The sequence below is a fragment of the Papaver somniferum genome, unplaced genomic scaffold, assembly GCF_003573695.1.
Source record: "Papaver somniferum cultivar HN1 unplaced genomic scaffold, ASM357369v1 unplaced-scaffold_114, whole genome shotgun sequence".
Lineage (NCBI taxonomy): Eukaryota > Viridiplantae > Streptophyta > Magnoliopsida > Ranunculales > Papaveraceae > Papaver > Papaver somniferum.
The window spans coordinates 2,642,079-2,664,334 of record NW_020620381.1 but is presented as its reverse complement, the minus strand read 5'-3'; the positions used below and the strand labels follow the sequence as shown (position 1 = coordinate 2,664,334).

The following is a 22,256-nucleotide window of genomic DNA, read 5'->3' as shown; positions in this document are numbered from 1 at the left end:
TTCCAATTTGGATTTTTAATAGCTTCCGTAAATGTGCGGGGTACATCATTAGTAATAACAGATGAGAGAAATGCACGATGTTGCGGAGTAAATTGATCAAATGAAATAAAGTTTGTAAGAGGATGTGGAAAAAGAGATGTACACTGTGTGACCGAACATATAAAATCTTTCAAGTGGTTTGGTCGGTGATGTTCTCTAGTTGATCTGCGCAAAGGAGCAGCAGGCGTAGGATCAGTAGGAATCAGAGAAGGAGTAGTACTGGAATTGCCAGTAACGAGGGAAAATATGATGCAGTACTGGAGTCAGGTGCAGCAACAACATCTGATAATACATGCCGTGTGGACTGAGAAGGACTGACATGTGGAGAATGTATCTGGTGGTCAGCTTCTGGTAAGGAAGCAACAAGCGTGACTGTTGGAAACTGCGAAGAGAAAATAGGAGGATCATCAAAGTAAATGTCCTCTGAAGGTGCAGGTTTAAAAAAATCAGGAGTGGAAATGTGAGCATCTTTAAAGGGAAAAACATGCTCATGAAATACGACATCACGAGAGATATATGTGGATTTTGTATCCAAATCCAATATGATAAAACCTTTATGATTATATGGGTAGCCAAGAAACACACCCGGTTTAGCACGAGGATCAAATTTTTTTCGAATGTTAGTATTTCGAGCATAGCATAGACAACCAAAAACTCGAAGAGTACGATAATTAGGAGAAGTACCTAACAGTACCTCATGAGGAGATCGTTTTGAAAGAACCGGAGTGGGCATCTTATTAATAAGATATGATGCTGTAAGAATACATTCACCCCAGTAAGATATTGGCAAATTTTCTTGGAAACGAAGAGCGCGTGCAACGGATAGCAAATGTCGATGTTTGCGTTCGACTATGCCATTTTGTTGTGGAGTATGAACACAGCTGCGCTGATGATGGATTCCATTATCATTAACCCAAGACTGAAATTCAGTGGACAAAAATTCAGACCCATTATCGGATTGGATACGCTGTAATACTGGTAAATAAGGTAGAGAATTACATGTAGAGATTGTTTGTAGTTTCTGAGAATATTGAGTAATAACATGACGTGAAAAAAACTTGATAAACTTACAAGTTTCTCCCTTGGTGTGCATAAGATACACCTAGGTGCACCGAGAAATATCGCCAACAATGGTGAGAAAATACTTTGCACCATTAAGAGATGGAGTGAAAAAAGGACCCCATATGTCACAATGTATGAGTTCAAAACATCTTGTAGAAGAAATACTATTTTTATTAAAGATAAACGAGTCTGTTTAGCCATCGGACATACATCGCAAGAAATTGAAAAATTAGACTTAATATAGTCATGCGAATTACATAGAAATTTAAAACGTTCTAAACTAGGATGGCCAAGACGACAGTGCCAAATGTCTAATGTCGTTTTATTGAAAAAAAACTTTGTGCGATGTTGCTGGAGATGTAGAGACTCGGAGATGATATAGTCCCTCATGAAGTTCACCCCGACCAATCACTGTGTTCGTGGACAAGTCCTGAAAGATAAAAGAATTGTGGGTGAGAAGTACAACACAATTCAATGCTCGAGTTAACTGACTTACAGACAGTAGATTGAATTTGAAGTTCGGAATATGATGAACATTTGATAACTTTAGAGATGGTGAGAACACTACTTCACCAATGTGTTTGACAGTTGAATATGTACCATCAGGAAGTTGCATTTGAATTAAGGAGGTAACAGGTGAATAAGAGGTGAAATATGATAAGGAATTACAGATGTGGTGAGTAGCACCACTATCGACAAACCATGGTTCAAAAGAAAAAGTAGTGAATAATTTACCATCAAAGTTAACATACGGTTCCGTTGTCGCATCTTCAGATGGTGGATTGATCAAAGCAAGAAGACGCGAGTACTGCTCAGCTGAAAACGCCGGGACAACAGGATGTTGAGCAGAGTGAGATTCCCGAGGAATGGCAATAGTGTTTGCAGCAAGGACAGGTGGTGCATAAGGCGATGGAAATCCATGTAAGCGGTAGCATCTGTCATGCACATGACCGTGCCGGTTACAATAATCATAGTGTGGTCTAGGTCGCTTGTTATGGCTGGTAGAAGCACAAGCAGCTGGTGGAGCTTGACGATTGACATTGAGAACAGCAGACTCAATGATTGGAAGTGGACTGGGAGTTATATGTTGTTGTTCTTCTTCTTGCTGCACCATATTGAAGATACTGAGAGCAGTGGGGAATGGATCCATTAGCAGAATCTGACTTCTGAGGTTAGAAAACCTATCATGCAAGCCTTGAAGGAACTCCATGGCTCTGTCACGTTCTAGACGTTCAAGCAATGACTTCCCAGCTCCATAAATACACACCTCAGTGACAACGACAAGCGAATCATATTGATCCCACAGTGTCTTGCTTTTGTGTAATACAAAGACACTGACATCGATTTTTGTCGTATGGAAGCAATTGCAGATTTCAATCGAAACAAGATAGGTGCATTAGAGATACAAAATCTCACCTGTAAATCCTTCCATATTGCATGAGATGAAGGAGCGTATAAGCATCTTGCCCGGATATCAGGTTGGCATGAGTTCAAAAGCCAACTTCCCACCAGATCGTCACACCTCTTCCAGCACTGGTAGGCGAGTTCATCAGTAGGAGGAGGGAGAGTACCATCCACGAACCCAAGTTTTCCTTTGGTTTTGAGAGCCTTGGTGATTCCTCGTACCCAAGATCCATAATTGTCGCCCTGTAACAATGGAGAGAACAATAAAGTGGACGGGTTATCACTGGGATGTATAACATATGGATCGGAAATTTCTAGGGTTTCCTGAGGTTGGAATGGATGTAGTTTCAGGTGTGGGTTGATGATGAGGGCTTTCAGGTGGTGTTTGAGAAGTTGATTCAACCATTGTGAGGAGAAAGATAAATACTTTGCGGAAGGTGAATTAGGTCCTATGATGGATCAAGATGATACCATCAAAGAATCTAAAGAACTGTGTTTAAAGTCTCACAAAATTGTATAGACGATTTCTTTCATTTAGTAATTATATAAGTTACAGAAGAAGGATTCAAAACCTAATCTAACTGATAGAACTAGTTTACAGGGTTGTTACAAGACTTGATAAAATAACTGAGAATACATACGACTCGGGTTACAACAAACTTGGACTACTTGATACAACAAACTTGGACTATACACCTAAAGACTTGGATAGCAGGTGCATCTCGTGCCATCACAATTGCTGGAACTATACACGACTTATATACACGTCTAATATGACAATTTGTTGAAACTTAAGTCCAATGAGTTTAAACCAGTCATGTTCCCGATGCTCGCTGGTATTTCACCATAGAGATGGTTATGTGATAGGTTAAGTGTTGTAAGTTCTTGTAATAGGCTGAACTCTCTAGGAATCTCCCCGACAAGTTTGTTGGACGACAAATCGATGCCTTAATTGTAGTTGTACAATCGCATAAACTGCGTGATTACCCCTTTGATAACCATTTCAAGTTCAAGAGGACCAGGATCCTGAAATCCATAGGAACGAACCTCAAATGTTACATTTGGTCTACTAATTAGCTTATTCAGCTCGTCTAGCTTTCGAGGAATTGAACCAGAAGCTTCGTTTACGCTCAAGTCTAAGATCTGGAGATCATGCAAGTTGATGATCTCAAATGGGATCGATCCACTAAACTTGGTTTTCCTTAATGAAAGGATTTTAAGATCGGATAGTGAACCAATGAAAGCGGGTATGGTGCCTTCAAAATTGTTATTTCCTAAGATGAGAGCTTGCAAATTCTTAAACCCTTTGTATGAATTTAGGAAACGTACCATCAAGAGCATTTCCACTCAATAAAAGATTTTGGAGAGAAGTTTCTTGTCCAAGCTCACGTGGAACAATGCCACTAAGATTATTAGTGTCAAGGTTCAAAGAACGAAGAGAAGTGCAGTACCCGACACTAGAAGGTATAACCCCGAATAGATTGTTCTTCGACAGATCAAGATATACAAATTTTGGCGATGTTTGGTTTGAGCAAATAGAGTAGGGGATCGAACCTGTAGGGGAAAAATACCGCACAAGACTAACCCACAGCCTCGCCCTCACGAAGACAATTATTAGCATAAGCGAGGAGAGACATTATGTGAAGGAATACAAATGCGACAAAGGGGACAAACACGAGAACACCCACACGACGAGCACAACACGAAGAGCATGAAGCTGCAACGCGGGAGATAGCAACATCTTCCCAAAGCCTGGCGAATAAGACCGAATGAACATGAATCAGCTAACAGAGATTTGCACGTGAACTCAGTTGTCTTCTACCATGATGACCTGCTATATAAGGATTCAAATAATGAAGAGAGAGGCAGGTTGAAAAGAATTCAATCAAGAACAAGAGTAGAAAATCACCACTAGAAAAGAGAAAAACACTAGAGTTATCTTATCATCATCATCTTCCTTATATGTATAAATCTTTGTGATATCAATAAGAACATCATTTTTCTTCATACAAAGCTTGTGTAAACATCATATCTAGTGTCAAGGGGTGCATAATATCATTAATGTTTGAGTTTATTTTCATGACTTAGACTTAGCGTTCTTATCACTTCTTTGGGTGTAGTTGTGGGATTTTCGGCAACTACATTTTGGCGCTAGAAACAGGGAGGATTATCCTCACCTGCTAGCTAGTAGATAGAAACTACCATCTTTAAAGAAAGATGATTACTTTCTCATAAAACCCTACCTTTGGAATACTTTCATCATTATAAAGTACTAGTGAAAATCGACCACTTGATTCAAAAAGTGTTGATCAAGAATCACTCGCTTCACAGAACTTTGCAAAGAAAGTCTTGACAAGTTATCCCTCTTGAGACAGTTGAAACCACAATCAATTCCCCATCATATTTCCTCCGACCATCAGAAATCTTGGCCACCGACATCTCTGATTAACAAAATGGTACGAACGGCATCAAGAGCATCACACAATGTCGTAACTCAAAGAAGCAACAGAGTAGCAGACCGGAGAAGAGCCAGAGGCGAGGCTGAAACTTAAGCTGAAGGAGAAAGGCGAGGAGTAGAGCGAAAAACTCGAAATCGCAGTCCGCGTTCCATCGTAGAAACCGGACAGCAGGACAATGATACCATCTCTCAAAATCCAACACAACAAAACAATGACCCAGAGAGGGTTATAAATAAAGAAGGCAGTGTATACACGACTGATCTTGATAGTGTGGAAGATGAAGAACGAGTAACAAGAGGAGAAGGTGAGGATCCCAACAACGAGGATCAACTAACCATTCGACAGCTGAGAGAGCGTCTCGCACGAGACAGGCGAATTGAAAGAGAATTACTGCAAGGACTCGAACGAAGCAGAGCAAGAGACATAGAGTCAGCAGAAGAGCGAACAAATTTGGCAAGACAAAATGCCTTGTTGATGGAAGTAAATCACAGACTGAATGAGAACATACAAACGCGAACTCATACTGGAGAAACAGAAACTCAAACGAGCAGAAGTTCACCAAGGAGATGGAGGAGACATCGCAGTGAGGAAAAAGAAGTACAGAACGACCATGCTGAGTATGAAAGGGAGGTGCGTGAAAGAGAGCGCGAAAGAGAAAATGCACGAGATCTGGAAATGAGGTCTCAGGAACGCAGAGCAAGAAGAAGAAACCAAGAAAGAAGAGAGAACTTGGGACAAGGAATGCGAGTGTACAACAGCGAAAAAGGAAGCAGCTCGGAGCGCGAAAACCAAAGATTCAGAAGAGAAACTAGTCTGGAAAGGGAAACTAGAATATCCATAGAAATAAGCGCGATAGAGCAGAGGGAATTAGAAGCAGTCGCACAGACATAGAACATGTTAACGCTAATCAAGCAATACTGCAATAGATTGAAGATATCAAAGCGGCCATGAGAATTAATAGTAGGGGGAATGAAACTGGCTGAAGCAATTGAGAAGGCAGAGCGATCCCCTTTCTCGCGTGACATTTTGCAAGCCCCTATTCCCGCAAAATGCGTCTTACCAACCTTTTCCAGCATCTTTGACGGAACCGGGAATGCATGTCGTGGGCCCAACATCAAACGGTGCTTTGTAAATATTTTCCTGCAAGCCTGACTAGAGAAGCTTCATTATGGTTCGACAATTTGAGCGAAGGATCTGTGACTTCATTCACACAGATGCAAAGATTATTCTTAGGGAATTATATAACAAGTAGTCACACAAAGGCAGAGATCGAGAACGCGTTTACCTTGAAAATGGCACATGGAGAAAGTCTGCGAAGCTTGGTTAATGCCTTGTATCCCACCGGGGAGATGGAGAACCATACGCAGCGAGTCAGTCGGGGAAGTATCCGAGCGACATTTAATCCTCGCATTCGTCAATGCCTTGTATCCCACCGAGCTCCTATATGTGGAAATATTCCGAATCAGACATGAGATAGACAAGCAAGAGTTAAGAGAATACCAAGAAGAGTTCATAACACTAGAAGAAAAGAAAAGAGAAATGAAAACCATCTTGACGTCCATCATGATTGCGAAGGAAGGAAACATGACACTTGTACCAAGAATATTGAATAATGTCGAGAATACCCCTAGAATTGGACAGGAGAGGCAAGTCGCAGGAAAGACTACGAAAGAAGTAGCATTGTCAGGAAAAGATGAAGAATGGTTTCGAAGAGAGTGTGGATATAGAAATCATTCATACAACTACCCGGTGAGAATATACGATAATCATGGAGGACGGTTCAACAATGACCGAAGAGCTGGGTACAACCACCATCCGAGATTTGAGCGAAAGCCGAGTTACCCGCCCTTTGATGATGTAAAATTACCCATACTGAATGCCTTAACAGAAAATATATGGGGGGAGGTCATACTAACTCATGAAATTCCAGCACCGTTCAACATAGGGCATGAAACCCCGCGAGGAGCAAGAGCTGGTGAATTCTGCATATACCACCGGTTTCATGGCCACAGTACTACGAATTGTAGAAACGTGCGAAAGTATTTACTAGATCTAATTGAGCAAGGAAAGTTGAACCGATATCTTGGGAAGGCGATATACCAAGAGCACAACCGCGATCTCAACCAGCTGTTATTCACCGCATTGAAATCGGGCAGAACTCGAGGCAGATAAAATCAATCATCCATTCCACAAAGGATATCACTACAAGAAAATGGGGGTTTAGTGTCAAAAAAATTTGTCAGGAAAAAAAATTTGTCACGAGAACAATTAATTAACAACTAAAAATTTATAGTCAATAAAAGTCTCTTTTGCCAACGAAATAAAATTGTTTTTGAAAGTTATTTTAATGCCGAAAAAATTCGACACCAAAAGGCAATTTTTTGCGAGCAAGATTTTTGTCGCAAAAATGTAAATTCCAGGACAAACTAATTTGTCTTTAATGATAACTATTTCAGACCAATAAATTTGTCTCAAAAACGAAATTTTTGTGTCAATTTAATTTGTCTTTAATGATAACTATTTAAGACCAAAAAAATTGTCTCAAAAGCGAAAATTTGTGTCAATTTAATTTGTCTTTAATAGTAATTATCTGAAACAAAATTTTTTTGTCCCTAATGAATTTAATCGGAGACAAAATCAATAGCCCTTGAATACCATATTTTGAATACTAGCTTATTCGTCTCTAAACATTTTATTAGTGTCCAAATTTCTTGCCTTAGAAAGAATATTCGGAGTCAAACGACCTACTCTCCGAAAGATTTATTTTTGTCTCTAAATTTTTTTATCAAAGACAATACATTTTTCCTTTAAAACGAACTTTCAAAGACAAATGTTTTTGTCTCCAAAAACAACATGTTTTGTCCTTAAAAATTCCATCAGTGACAACTCACTTTTCTTCAAAATACTTCTTTTCAAAGACAAATGCTTCCCTTTAAAAAGAGCGCCTCTAAAAATCATAATCAATGACAACTAAATTTGCCTTTGAAAATGAATTTTTAAGACAACTTTCTTCTTCATTAAAGAGATTTTTTTGGTCCCTAAAGACTTTATTAAGGACTACTTTTCTTCCTTAGAAGAGAATTTTAAAGACAAAATTATTCGTCTCTACAAGCTTAATTATGAACCGCAAACGAAAATAATATCAAAAATTCATTCAATCTTTTTTATTCGCATTTTTTTTATTACAATCTTACAATCTTATGCGAACAACCCACTTAGTCACGTTACTTTTCATAATAGCGATGTAATAATTCTTAAAGAAATTATCAAGAGTATACTCAGCAGGATCTATAATTTTATCACGATGATCCTCTTTTCGCACTTCATCAGGATAAGAATTTCCAAGACCAGCTGCGCGACGAGCATACTCTAATGGTATCCTGATAGTATCACCACTCAACTGAAATATTCCTCGTGCGAATCTTTCATCAGTAAGAATTCTATAGAAAAGAGGAATCTCAGGATTATATAAGGGAATTGGTAGAAATTGAAGTTGACCTAAAGAAATGATGATTTTTCGGTTATTCTATTGCTCAGATTTGATTAGATCAAGATTAAGTTTGGATGCGAAATTACATGAAGGCGGAAGAGAGTTCATAACCCCTCTGATTGAAGTCAGTTTTCACTCTGTTAAATTTGATTTCCATCTTTTTACCAGCAGGAGCCATTGAAGAATGGGAATGAAGAGTATAAAATTGCAGAGAAGGTGAAGAAAAATGAAAGAAATATAAGGAGAAAGGTAGAAGAGAATATATAGGAAAGAGCGACCCGTTTTTCAAGATTTATTCTCATTAATGCGAAGAATGTACGGATAAAAACGTACGGTTAAAAAGGACACGCGTACATGAGGAGAGCTTAAGATAGCGAAAATTGTCGGCAAAGTAAAATGAAAAAAGATAAGCATGTGCGAATTACAAGAGGAGAATTTCTCATATCGCTCTCTGAAGAATAAGCAACATGGGAAGAGGCAAATGTAGGAGTTAAATATCGCACACGTTAATAATTACGTGAAGTAAACAATACAACCTAAGCGAAGGGCATTGCACACAACAAATTTGAGATGACGCACCAGATGATGTCAGCAAAGTCACGAATAAATTGTGAAGAGTCATGCGAAGAAGTATGCTATGCGAAGATGAGCGATTGTATATGAGCGAATATGTCGCATAGTGATCCCGAAAATAATGGGATTCTTAGCTGTCATCCATTATGTAAAATCCTATATAAAGGAGAGAGTCATTGTATCTGAGAAGATTCTAGGACAAGTCTTGGAAAAGAAATAGAAAGAGAGAGAAAGTAAGCTTAGGTTTCAAGTAGAATTGTTGTAATACTTGAATCATTCTTGTAAACATTCTTAATCTTTAGTTAATAAAATAAAAATTCAAAATGATCACCTAGAGATTCAATCAGTTATGGTGGAGTGTAGTTGTAAGATTTCTTACAACTACAATTAGAATAAGAAGATGGTAACGAATTCGGATTTGTAAGATTGTCATTATTTTCTTGATGCTACCTTGGATGCTACTCATTCAGAGTAGTTGATTTTGATAGCAATATATAAAGCTTATCAGTGGGCATTGCATTATACTCCCTCCGTTACTTTTTAATAGGCCAGTTTCTATAAATAAATATTTCAAAAAAATAGGCCAGTTTCCTAATTGGGAATTAAAGTCAAATGTTACTTTAATTTTCTGGGTCCACTTTTCTTTTAACTTCTTTTGATGACAAGTGTTATGTGGACCATTTCACTTATTTCTTTGGCTGACAAGTGTCATGTGGACCATTTCACTTCACTTCTTTTATTGACAAGTGTCTAGAGGACCACTTTCAATAATTAGTTCTCTTAATTTCCTTAATTTTCTCAAAAAAAGAAACTGATCTATTGAAAAGTAACGGAGGGAGTATGAAATTCTACGGAAGTTTTCAATGATTTTGATGTTTTGAATTTGATACGCACACGTGTATTAGGTCCAAGTATGAGCTTGTCAAATTGACCAAGGTGGATGGCTGATATAGGGGGAGCCGAACCGTATAAGGGGAAGTTTTCTTCTTTTCTTTAGGATATAGGATATGCAAGAACTGTTTCTGTATCCTTATTAGTCTGGTAACTTCTTGGTCTTCTGTAAAACTATTGGGATTCTATAATACTAGAAATGATCTGAGAATCTATGCCCATGTCAATACGTGGAAACGTTGTACAATAGTTCTTATTGATTACAATCCATACTCTTCCATACATACGGAAGTAAATGATATAATTAAATACGAAGAAACTGACTGGTCGGTCATCACATGACAGTTATTTAGCATGCAAAAACATGAAACACACAACAACCTAGCTAGACAGTATCAGATTTCTTGTTGCATCTTCCGTCGCTTCTTTCCCAGCTTCTCATGGGTTCACTTACGGTGTCCTGTTTGAGAAAACTTTTTAATAATTTTATCATTTTAAATATAGCTGGGCATAGATTACTTCTATAATAATTTTATCATTTTAATTACTAGGAAATGCAAGGAAAGAAACATACAGTACTTCTATAATAATTTTATCATTTTACCCGTAGGAGTTATCGGGAGGATATTCTTCGGGCGCATATTCTTCTTGAGTGGTCGCTTCATTACCAGCTTCTATTAGTGTCCAAAACAAGTTTGGTTAAATGAATAGAATCAATCGCTTAAAAATGCAAATAATGATTTGTTAATTTAAAAATACCCGTGTTCAGAAATTTACCCATGTTAGGGTAGTCTTCAGGGCACTCGGTCCCAGAAATAATTATACAAGTGCATCTTACTGCACAACCCGTCGGCACTAAACGGCAGCGAAGAAAGCAGTTTCTTGCGGTGGCGTCCTTGCAGCAACTGGTGTCAGCTTCAACAGGAGATTGTGCTAGGAAGAATCCAACTAGAAGTACACCGATCATCACAGTGCTAAGAGCAGGAATTTTTCCTTCCATTTTCTCCTAGAATTATATATTTCCTTCCTAGAGTAACTAAAATGTTGGCTGATTGAATTAATGATTGAAAGACGAGTTATGAGGCAATATTTATAGTAGTAAAGCTCATCAAACCACATCGTCTTTCTTAGTTTTCCACAGCACGTGCAGAACGAACATATGATCTATGGGAATGGATAAAAAGAAGCGTGGCAAGACAGGATATTAGCATCGGTGGATCAGATTTCTGCACCTGCTTATAGATATCCATGGATATGTATGTATGTATGTATAAATATATAGAGCCTCTTTTGGGTGTATTGAGAAGAAGAAAGATCGAAGTCTAGTCCAACTAAAGAAGAGTCATAGCTGCCATTGTTTACTATACACCAATAAGACAGATAACGAAGTCTTTTGTCATCCATCCTCCGGTTGAACAGTCTGTGGATTTCAAAGCTCAACCAGTCCATTTCATTTAATTTTCTTACCCAAGACATTTCTATGGATGTCATTTCGGGAGCTAAATGTCTAGCCTGGATCTCAATTGAGTTCCGGATATCAACATAGAAACCAATCAATTCATGAATTGAGACATCATAAAGCAAATGCAAAAACAACAAGCTTTGTTTGATCGACACATGTACTGAATCACTTGGTTCGCGTAAGCACTCGAGTGTCTGTTGGTCAACAAAGATCTTAGATGTAAACCAGATGCAACGTACCCCAACATGTACATGATTAGGTGAAGAAAGTGACTAGAGTTACATTTGTTCTTGCGAACATTTTATTCGTATCGTAGATCGTTTTCTTACACTGATGCATAAAATCATATGGAGTGCTTTATATGAAAATTTTACCTAAAATCTCAAAAAACTGGATATCCAAAACATAAATCTCTTGTGACGACCTCTGGTAGTTTTGTACATTCTGTTTCTCTTAATAAAATTCTCTCTTCTGATAAAAATAAATAAATAAATCTCTTCACTTTGAAAATACACGTACACGTACATGTGAGCAGGAGCAAACCAGGTTTTGAGAAATAAGTGAGCAAGTCACCAATCAACACATGTTTAAAGGGGTGTAAATGGCCTAAATAGTTCAGATTGGGCCATGTGGCTCCGCCTCTGCCTGTTGGGTCCAATTATAAGCTTGTCGAAATTTACAAATTAGTCATGATAAACATCGAGTTCTTCCAAGCTAACGATTCGAAAAGGAATATTAATTACATTCTCGAGTCAGTAGCCTTTGGTATGAAAAAGGAGAAAGATTGAGTAGCTTGGATTGTGGAATCAGTTTGAGACCAGTTTGATGGAGCTTGTCTACTTTCCATTAAGTCAATCGATTCTAAGGGTCTTTGAGAAAAGTTTTAAAGCTCAAGAGAGCATTTCTTTCCTCAACATGACAGCCATGAGTGAGCAAAGGGACTAACTGATTTTCAATATAAAGAACATGAAAAGCAATGTGTTCTTACTGAATTCATCCACGGCTAAGTAAACCAACACTAGCTAAGTAACTATGAATCAAAATGTTATGTCAAATGAATTATAGATATTTTGTAAAAGGATCAAAATTAGGGTCTGCGTTGTAGAACATACCGTTGATGCATTAGGGTCGTAGACTAACTTAGGACTGTTAGTAAACTGTTAGCTGACCTTTTCATTTTGTCAAACCCCCAGACCCTTAGTTGACTAGCGTTAGACAGTTTAAGTATTGTTAACAAAGTTCAGGTGAATCAGGTCTCATCGTTCTTCTTTTCCCATATGATCCGTTAAGTCCATGAATTTCGCAGAGTACTTGCCCAGTTGCCCTCCATTTGTTTGGTGAAAAATCCGAGCCTCTAAGCGGTGAAGAAACTAAAAATTTCACCACATCACAGTATAAAAATAGCTTCAAACAAGTAGAAACAAATAAGTTCAAGAAGGATAAACATAATCAACGGTTTTAAATGACTAGTTTTATGATTCTCTGGATCAAAAATAAATTAAAAAACAAAACTGAATTATGACAGTTCTAGCTGCTAAATTCATGGAACAAACAATCTGATTTAACTCTCTTTTTTAACGCATAATATACCTTTTCTATTATATAAAATAACGTTTTGCACTAATAGTGATGTTGTTGCGTTTGAGAACAAAAAACATATGAAGGGATTTCTCTGCTGCTTTTGCCAAGGTTGGGAAAGAGTCAACAAGTCTTTTCGTGTACATTTCAAACAATATGTCGAGATCACTGTTACTGAAACCAAAGTGCTGTTTGATGATTACTTCCAATCCAGCTCTTAGATGGTCACTGAATATTTGTACATGATCTATGCTTATACCTGGTGAATACATTTTCTCCAATCTCTCTGTATTGAAATACCCATTTTTCTCCACCAATTCGGTCACTTCTTTAGGGGATGTATGGTACACTGGTAAGTTGAACGAATCGACTTTAGCTTCATCCACCATTCCCTGCGTATATGCAACAAATTAAATTCGTTATCTACAAAGTCGATCCACAAATTGTAAATCCGGCCAGCCTTTGCATTACCAATTTGGTCATATGACCCCGTTAACAGAGTTGGGAATACAACTATTGTAGTGTAAGGTGAATAAAGGCTTACCATTTTCGCCATTTCCACGAGACAAGATCCCAAAACATCGAAAAATCCACCACCAGTTTGGGAATCTCGTGTTCCATCGATAACACCTGGAATGACGAGAAACATCAATCCACCACAGACAACCTCGTTTGCACGGGCTAGAAGAAAAGCCTCCATGTCCATAACATACTGAGCTGAATAAGCTTGCAAGACTTCATTTGGTGCATCAGTATAATGTATCCTGCCTTTATTCCATGCTGAGGAATTTATGTCAACAATCTCTTTTGGAACCTGCGACAACCAATGAAGTGCAGTGGACGAGTAAACAATGTGAAGACTACCCTGAGGAAATAAACGGGTGTAAAAGGAACCCGGTACACCGGCCGCGAAGTACCGCCTTTCTGACGGAAGTGATAGGAAAAGGGTATTAAAATCATTAGATGCATGATCGTTGAAAAAGACTTGAAACTCTGGTTGAGATTTATATTTATGATCTGCTGCTTCGACAATGTTCCGAACGGCGACCAGAGTATTAGATCCAACAGAACAACCCAAGTCCGCGATCCGAAATGTTTTTGGGTTTTCAATGCTTAGATTCTTTGAAATTGCTTCCTCTATGATTTCCTTCGACAGATCAACACTTTTCCTCTGCAAATTGAATTATAATGTGTATCAACTGTCATGTCATTCAACGTTGATTACCGTAAACATAAATATATATAGAGGAGAGAAAGGGTATATTTACCTGAAGTGAGGAATTGTTGACATAACTGGATTGATCATTTCCACCTTTCATTGGGAATGACTTCGTTTCTGATTTTGCATCCATTTTTGTTTCTTGCTCACTCCGTTTCTTTGCTACTCTAGAAGATGTACACCAGACAGTTAAAGGTTTTGAACTGTTGATGATTTTTTTATAACGAAAAGTCTATGAAACCGTGGAGAAAAGTACCAAAATTGCCGAGTATCTTCCTAGTTAGTGGAAATAATGATTACTAATTTAGTGGAATTCTGGAAGGAAAGGGTTGGGAACCTGCTGTTTGAGTTGGAAATGTTGCAAGGAATCTATCTTTTAATGTTGTTATCAGTGGGTGTTGGAACTTGTACTGTACGGGAATTAGAAACTAGATACGGATTTTTAGCGTATCAATTATTCACCCATAGAGGGGTTGTCAATTTTGACAACCTCGAGTCCTCGACTCCAACTCCAAGTGCTGAAATTCGTTACAATTTTGCCTAGCTAACATGTTGAAAAATCACATTTGCAATTATTCTTTTTCCTTGTTCTTTTTATTTTTAATCAGAATTGCAAGTTCAACAATTTTGTTCATTTATGGGTTCTTTCCATGAGCAGGCTTATTAGAAGAGAGACGTCTATGACCAAAATAGGAAAAGAGAGACGTCTGTGACCAAACAATCAGAGAAATTGGATGAATGGGAGAAAAACTTTACAAGATTCCACATTGAGAGTGACTTGCATTCCTTTAAACATTGTGTTTAATTAGCCTGGCATTTGTAGGGGCGACCCCAAAACAATTAGGGACGATTTTTTTATTCCTAACCCATATACAAGGTTAAGGGATGTCCAAATTTATGGAGATTACTTAAATACTATTACACAATCGGTAGCTTTGTAAGTGGTATTATCTACCGGTTACCAGTATTATCAATCTTGTGGCCGTTAGGAATAGGTAGATAGGTGAAGTTCATAAATGACTTCATAAACTACCGATTATTCTAGTTTCCAAATTCGAAAAAATTGAGATTTTGGTAAAAACAAAATTTGGGGCTCCTTAATAGTCGGAGGTTAAGGTTCCTTATTTAACTTCCGATTATTGTTGTTTCCAAATTCGAAAAATTGGTAATTTCGGCAAAAACAAAATTTAGGGCAACTTGATAATCAGACATAAGGTTAACTTATTAACCTACCGATTATTCGAGTTACCAAATTCGAAAAAATTGAGATTTCGGCAAAAACAAAATTTGGGGCTACTCTATATTCGGTAATTATATGAACTATCTTGACTACCGATTATGATAGGATTTCGGTAAAGAGGTCCACTGTATAATCGGAAGTCAGGATAACTCCATTTACTACCGATTATAGGCTCAACCAAAATAAAAAAATAGAGGATTTTGGCAAAATCTCATTTTGGGGCTACTCTATATTCGGTAATTATATGAACTATATTGACTACCGATTATGATAGGATTTCGGTAAAGAGTTCTAGTACTTGGAGTTTTGGCCACAAAAGACCAAGTGGGAACCTCCCAAAGAAAGAGAGAAAAAAGAAAGAGAAAAAAGAATACGAAAAACAAACAAGAAGCCCACAAAAGACCAAGTGGGAACCTCCCAAAGAAAAAACAAAAAAGGTTCCACACACATGATCCACCCTAGAATGCTGCCACTTATAATTGAGGTTTCGGTATCTTGGCAGATTTCTACATTATCTCAAAGTTCTCCGTCGGGTATTATTTGCATCTTTCATAGTGATTCATTTTGTTTACAATATAAAAGACTAGTTGCTGATTGATTGTTGTAATCTTGTCTTTTCTATTTTCCCTTCAGGTACCCAGACTACAACACCCTCAACATTTGAATCTCCTTGTTCCTTGGGGGTCTATGGGGGATGGGGGTTTAGGTAAATATGACAGTACATATAGGGTGGAGTATAGAGACCCCAAAAGATATTGCAATATCATTCATATCCTCGGGAAAATTGGATTCATTGACGTGGGATTGGTTCAGTTTTGGTTGTGCACCGAAGCTGTTTGTGAATTTGTCTCAGAGACTCAAATGCCTTAATAGTGTCATCCCTTCTTCAAGGTAGTGGTATATGATGGTGAATCTTGGTCTTCTAGCCAACCAAGGAAGTTGATTCCTCTTACTGTCTCTGACTCTGAGTATGTCGATATCTGAATATAATTAATATCTTTGTTTATATGTTGCCAATTAACTCTCTAGAATGGTTCCCGTTAAATTTTATGTGCTGTTTACGTTGATTTGCCATTATTTGTACTGAATACAATATTATCAATACTGAAGTTTACAGTGATTATATGTATGTTGAGATCAGTGGCGTGTTTGCGGGTTCAGGAAAACAGGGAATGCGTGTGATCAAATAATACTACTTTGCTTTATGTAGGTGCAACATCAAAATGGAGTATCATCAGTCACTGCTCAGGCTTCTATCTTTTGTAGCGCATAAACCATAATATTCAGGTATTGTCTGATATTGAATTATTTTATGTTTTTTATTCATTGGTAATGATTGATGTCAGCATAGTACTGGTAGCAAATTTGACATCAGTTTATCTTGTTTTAATGTATACATCTTTTGAATTTAAGTGTAACTTTGATCACTGAAATATATTTCACATTGTTGAAGTTTGATTGGTAATAATAACACATTTATTTTAGCTTAGAGAGCTATAATGAAAGAAAAACCACACTTTGATGCAAAAGACATTCCATATATACAGAAATCTCATTTCTCAGAAGAGATCTCAAATCAAAACTGTCACAAACAATGCTAGCCTATGTCACTATTACTAGTTACGACCTATTACTGATTTCTCGGTATACAACTAGTTAATTTTGATGCAACAGTATCAATAGCTCTCCAGTACCTAAACCACCATTTCTCCTTTCTACAGATTAAAACCAAGAATAGACCCCAAAACCCTACACCCACACCCAAAAAAACAAAACCAAGTAACAAAACCTTATCTCTGGCACCATTTTCATCTTCTTCGACATTCACGTTCGTATTTTCATCAGTGTTGTTACTGGTAGGACCAATAGGATCACCCTTACAATGCTTCTTGGTAGGAATACCACACAGAAATTCATTACCAAGGAAAGCTAATCCATTCACACCCAGACCTTGGAAGTGAGCATCTTCAGGGACTCTGCCACTCAAGTTATTATATGATACATTTACATACCCAAGAGAATTTAGTGATGTGAATTCCATTGGGATTTCTCCAGACAATTCGTTGAAACTGATATCCAAGGAACCTAAGCCAGTCATGTTTCCCACACTTCTTGGTATTTTACCATCCAAATGATTATTTGATAAATTAAGCATTGAAAGCCCTTGTAGTAGACCTATCTCTTCTGGGATATTTCCTTCTAGAATGTTGCTTGATAGGTCCATTCCGGAACTGTAATCTTTTAAGCGTTTGAGGTGTTGTAACACCCCATTGATCCTTATGCGCAATTGGATGTCTGAGATAAGCCAACCTCCTCCGAAATCAGCAGTGGAGTAATTAGGCCTACTTGTTAGCATCGTCAAGTTTCCTAACCTTCTTGGAACTGAACCAGAGAGATTGTTCATCGACAGGTCTAAAATTTGGAGTCGACCCAAATGGCTGATCTCTTTGGGGATAGATTCATTGAATTTGTTTGACCTTAAAGACAGGATCCTTAGATATTTAAATGAACCGACAAATGTAGGTATACTGCCTTCATAGTTATTGTTTCCCAAAGTAAGAACAGTCAACATCTCAAATCGTTGAATGAATTTTGGAAAGATACCTTCGAGGAAGTTATCGTTCAACATAAGATATTGAATAGGTGCTTGTTCAAGCTCATTTGGAGCATTTCCGATTAGATTATTCATACCAAGATGTAGAGAAAAGAGAGAACTGCAGTTTCCTAAACTAGAGGGTATTCGTCCATTTAAGGTGTTGTTGGAGAGATTTAGAGATTGAATGGTCCATGAACTCATTTCAAAGCCATTGTTTGTACAGAAGGAGAGGGGTATTGTACCTGATAGCTGATTGCTTGATAATGAAGCATAACGAGACTTTGAAAGCCGTTCTCCCACTTCGAATGATATACTGCCACTGAAATGATTCTGTGACAGGTCAAAATGTATGTTCTTTTTAGATGGCAGAGGAAGTGTACCCTGGAGCTTGTTCTGGGCCAAATTTAAGTGGATGAACTTATCTTCATTAAAATGAAAAACTTTTGGTAGTGTTCCTTGGAGGTTGTTTTGAGAGAGATCTAGATAATCCAGAGTTTGGTGCTTGAAGAGGCAAGATGGGATGGATCCCATGAGATTGTTATTTGACAAATCCAATCTATTGAGATTTGTGAATCTGCAGAAGAGAGCCGGTATATGTCCTTTCATATTGCATGATTGGAGCTGTAAGTTCTTCAACTGAAAATTTGTCGGATAGAAGTGTTCATCTATTTCTATGATTATGTTGTTAAAGTTAAAATTTAGTTCTGTTAAGCTCAATTCATTGATCAAAGAGTTCAATGAGAATATTCCTTCAAGAGAGTTGGAACTAACATCTAAATATTTGAGATTGCGTAGCTTGGTGATGCAACTTGGTATCGTACTGCTTAGTCCATTGGAAGAGAGATAAAGTTGCTGAAGAGAACTAATATCGCAAATTGACTCGGGTATGGGTCCTTGCAACTTGTTGTTAGACAAGGATAGATATCGCAAGTTCTTCATATTAGAGCCCAGAGAAGGAAGATAACCTGTTAAGTCGTTGTCATAGAGGTCAAGATACTCCAATTTTGAAAGATTCACAATAGAAGTAGGTAACGAACCCTTAATGGAACAACCTGGTGCAAGAAGACTAACCAATAACGGAGCATTCAAAATAGAACTTGGAACCGAACCATTTACATAAGTTGATGTCATCCACAGTACTTGGAGTTTTGGCCATTGACGTTCAAACATGGACGTAAGATTGACTAATAGATTTACACTTGCTCTTACATCCAGTCTTTGAAGCTGAGGAAGGTAAGGAATGGATCCTTCCAAACTAAAACACCCAGCTAGTTCAAGAACTGAAAGAGAAGTAAGATTAGCAATCTGAATTGGTATTGAAGAATGGAAGTCATTATTGTTATTCATTTTCAGAGTTGATAGACGTGAAAGATTAAGAAACTCGTGGACCGGAAAGATTGGGCTAGAAATACCACAAGCAGATAAATGAAGTTCTCTGAGATCAGCAAGAAATGATATTGGTTTAGCCCAATTCTTTTGGACAGTTGCCTTAGATAAATCAACACCACTCAGTCTGAGTACCCTCAGATGGACTAACTCTTTAACCCAGTTTATGGATGACGAGATTAAGGGAAATTCAGACGCCGTATACCCGAAATTTCTGGGATCAGATGTTTGAACATAACCAGAGATATCGAGGTATCGTAGAGATGATAAATTGGCAAATTGTGTAGATATCGAGCCGGAAAAATTTGAACTGGCGACGTCAAGGTGAGTAAGATTTTTGAGTTTTGAAAGCTGATATTGGACTTTTGAGTAGTCCAGCTCATTGAAGCTAAGATCAAGATACTCAAGGTGAGTAAGATTGAACAATGAAGGAGAAACTGTACCAGTAAGTGTAGTATTTGGTGCAGGCTGCGAATAATCAGAAAATTTAAGGTGGATTTCACTGTCCGTATTTCGGAGATCGATTGAGATGACTTGGAATGATTCACCGGAACATTGAATTCCATGCCAAGCACAACAATTTTGATGGCGGTCTACTTTCCAAGACGACAAACGATCAGAAAAGTCGGTTAGAGAGGATTTGAAATGTAATAGAGCAATTCTTTCAATATCGTGGCAGGCATAACAGACTTTTGGAAATTGAGTGATGAACAATAAGAAAAAGATAAGAGGAATACATAACTGAACATTTCTGCTGGAGTCATTCATAGCTAGTGGTTGATAATAAAAATGTCTCTTGTTCTTTGTTGTTGTTGCAACCCGCTTTATATAGATATCAAAAAGTCACCAGCTGACCATTTTTGCGGTGGCAATGGTACTGTATAATAATTGAACAAATTTTCATATGTTGCGATGAATTCTAATTATTGACTTTCCAATATTCATGATATTTTGACTGTCATAAACAATTCATTATTATGCATCTGCCCAACTTTATGCGATGAATCTGAATGTGGATTATGTTTTGGTATTCCATTATTTAGTTTGGGATGGCTATTCTGATGACATAACCATAATCTTGTTTTGTTTATATTTCTTTTCAGATCTACTGTGAAATCTTATTTGGTTAGCAGTCACAAATTGCACGTCGCCTGATTTGCTGGATTACAATATTATGCAGGTGCATTGCTTGTTCTGCTAGGTATGACCTTATATAATATATTCAATTAGCATTGACTATTGGGATTTTCATTGATTTGAGTAGTATATGACTGAATTTTAACTGCACAAAATGTTCGAGACTGCATAGGATTCTTATGATTTGGTGCTTCTATTATGGAGTTATTTTGCCTTTAGTGCCGAGGTTTGTGAACAGAGATGGGTTTGACACATGGATTTGTCTTGTTTTGAGTCGACTGTAGTTTTGTGATAAATCATAATACAAATCAGCACTATCAGTTTCTATTTTTCACTGCAATAATATCAAAGACTGCTCAGTCATCCTCACAACTTTTGTTTATAGGAAATCTGGACCATTCCAGCTCAATGTTGAAAGTAAGACAATTAGTAGACACTGTAGACCCAATGAGTATGCACTATATGAACCAGACGCATAGTACTAGCAGCGATTTGACATCAATTTATCCTGTTTTGACGTCTACATGATGCATCTTTCGAACTCAAGTGCAGCTTTGATTTGCGACATCAATTTCATATTGTTGAAGTTAGATCGGTGATAACACTTTTATTTTAGCTCAGATAGCTATAAAAAGAAACCACGTTTAAGATGCAAAAGACATCCCATATATAGAAAAATCCATTTCTCAGATCAGAATTCTCAAAAGTAAATGAATGTGCCTTCTGCTTGATTTTGATTCCCGGGAGATTTCTATTTGTTATATCTGATCTTGTTATGGACTTTTTAACTTAAGAAGAATTACCTTGACGATTACTCCCTGTCTTTTTTTTGTCTGTCCGCTCTATTTAAGGTGAGATAGTATTTCTTCTGAAAACTTCTTTTTTCCTTTGAGTTCCTTCAATTTACGGTAGTATACTATGTTGCTAAGGGCACATCACACTGCAGAGGGACATTATATTCCGTTACCTTTTTATGGGCCCACCCCCTTGGGAGAGTCATCCTACCGAATCTGCCCCTAAACATGTAGGGCCCACATCACAATAAAACTGTGGCCCTCTTGCTCACAAGGAAAATGGGGAGGGAATGAGCTCCATTCTTTATTAAAAAACAGAGTTTTTCCGAGCGGCGTGGTTAATCGGAGCTCCTGGTTGTTCTGACCCAGCGTTTTTTATTTTTTCGATAATATTTTTAGATTTTGGAAAGGAAAATATTTTTCAGATTTCTTAAATTAATTAATAGATTGATGTTACCAAAAAAAAATATAAAAATCGGATAGAAAATTTTTATTTCTATTATTAAAATATACAAATAAATTAAAATAAAATTGCATCAAAATATGTACTTTTCATCAAGATTAGATCACAAAATTAAATCGACCATAAAATAACGATAATAATGATAAGTTACCAAGTTACCAATTCAATGAAAAAAGAGAACGATCAAATTTAGATCAATGATTAAAATTTAAAACAAAATTGGGTAGAGTTACGAATACTTACATGTAGATTAAAAATTGCTTCCTCTCCGGCAAAAAAAAATTGATCAGTAATCATATATAATAGTTGAAAACAGACCATCGTTAATAAAAAATTATGATAACAATACATAACATTAAACAAAATTCTAAGAACAAGATAGAGATCGCAAGAGACAACAATGAAAGAATATCAAAGTTAGTTTTCCCAATATTATTCTTTCCATAAAATGAAAAAAGAAAAA

At 37.2% G+C, this 22,256-nt stretch overlaps 4 protein-coding genes and 1 long non-coding RNA gene across 8 annotated transcripts in view; 2 read left to right on the top strand and 3 right to left on the bottom strand.

The window, feature by feature from the left end:
- The first annotated feature begins 3,902 nt into the window (after positions 1-3,902).
- Positions 3,903-5,855, top strand: LOC113328839 (trichohyalin-like). Its single transcript, XM_026575839.1, has 2 exons — positions 3,903-3,969; positions 5,122-5,855. The coding sequence occupies exons 1-2, from the start codon at positions 3,903-3,905 to the stop codon at positions 5,853-5,855; spliced, it is 801 nt and encodes a 266-aa protein (XP_026431624.1).
- A 4,254-nt stretch (positions 5,856-10,109) lies between these two features.
- Positions 10,110-11,146, bottom strand: LOC113328962 (leaf-specific thionin-like). 2 transcript variants are annotated; one of them, XM_026575962.1, is made up of 3 exons: positions 10,678-11,146; positions 10,523-10,592; positions 10,110-10,378 (listed from the first exon to the last, which is right to left on the bottom strand). In XM_026575962.1, exons 1-3 carry the CDS (start codon positions 10,916-10,918, stop codon positions 10,369-10,371), a joined length of 321 nt encoding a protein of 106 aa, XP_026431747.1. In that variant the 5' UTR covers positions 10,919-11,146; the 3' UTR covers positions 10,110-10,368. The 2 variants fall into 2 exon arrangements, with proteins under 2 accessions (XP_026431747.1, XP_026431748.1); XM_026575963.1 differs by having other exon boundaries at positions 10,696-11,132.
- Positions 11,147-12,831: 1,685 nt separating this feature from the next.
- LOC113328806 (probable S-adenosylmethionine-dependent methyltransferase At5g38780) lies at positions 12,832-14,643 on the bottom strand. The gene is made up of 3 exons (XM_026575811.1): positions 14,227-14,643; positions 13,503-14,129; positions 12,832-13,350 (listed from the first exon to the last, which is right to left on the bottom strand). The coding sequence occupies exons 1-3, from the start codon at positions 14,308-14,310 to the stop codon at positions 12,979-12,981; spliced, it is 1,083 nt and encodes a 360-aa protein (XP_026431596.1). The 5' UTR covers positions 14,311-14,643; the 3' UTR covers positions 12,832-12,978.
- Positions 14,644-15,848: 1,205 nt separating this feature from the next.
- LOC113328786 overlaps positions 15,849-22,256 on the top strand; it is a 7,376-nt gene continuing 968 nt past the window's right edge. Inside the window, exons 1-4 of one of the 2 annotated variants that reach the window (XR_003349554.1) lie at positions 15,849-15,950; positions 16,051-16,385; positions 16,628-16,704; positions 20,503-20,600. This is a non-coding gene — a long non-coding RNA (uncharacterized LOC113328786). Of the gene's footprint in view, positions 15,951-16,011; positions 16,386-16,627; positions 16,705-20,502; positions 20,601-22,256 lie in introns of those variants that run through there. The other variant, XR_003349553.1, reaches the window with a different exon arrangement.
- Positions 16,940-20,182, bottom strand: LOC113328785 (LRR receptor-like serine/threonine-protein kinase GSO2). Of its 2 annotated transcripts, XM_026575797.1 has the most exons (2): positions 19,085-19,315; positions 16,940-18,978 (listed from the first exon to the last, which is right to left on the bottom strand). In XM_026575797.1, exons 1-2 carry the CDS (start codon positions 19,167-19,169, stop codon positions 17,048-17,050), a joined length of 2,016 nt encoding a protein of 671 aa, XP_026431582.1. In that variant the 5' UTR covers positions 19,170-19,315; the 3' UTR covers positions 16,940-17,047. The 2 variants fall into 2 exon arrangements, with proteins under 2 accessions (XP_026431582.1, XP_026431581.1); XM_026575796.1 differs by having other exon boundaries at positions 16,941-20,182.

Bases quoted from the DNA above. Each gene is read 5' to 3' on its own strand.
- LOC113328839 (XM_026575839.1), top strand. From the start codon at position 3,903: ATGCCACTAAGATTATTAGTGTCAAGGTTCAAAGAACGAAGAGAAGTG. The intron at 3,970-5,121 runs GTATAACCCCGA...GTTCCATCGTAG, and splicing joins GCAGTACCCGACACTAGAAG to AAACCGGACAGCAGGACAAT.
- LOC113328962 (XM_026575962.1), bottom strand. From the start codon at position 10,918: ATGGAAGGAAAAATTCCTGCTCTTAGCACTGTGATGATCGGTGTACTT. The intron at 10,593-10,677 runs GTATTTTTAAAT...GGACACTAATAG, and splicing joins GGGTAAATTTCTGAACACGG to AAGCTGGTAATGAAGCGACC.
- LOC113328806 (XM_026575811.1), bottom strand. From the start codon at position 14,310: ATGGATGCAAAATCAGAAACGAAGTCATTCCCAATGAAAGGTGGAAAT. The intron at 14,130-14,226 runs GTAAATATACCC...TTCAATTTGCAG, and splicing joins TCAACAATTCCTCACTTCAG to AGGAAAAGTGTTGATCTGTC. The intron at 13,351-13,502 runs GTAAGCCTTTAT...GCATATACGCAG, and splicing joins TCGTGGAAATGGCGAAAATG to GGAATGGTGGATGAAGCTAA.
- LOC113328785 (XM_026575796.1), bottom strand. From the start codon at position 20,167: ATGAATGACTCCAGCAGAAATGTTCAGTTATGTATTCCTCTTATCTTT.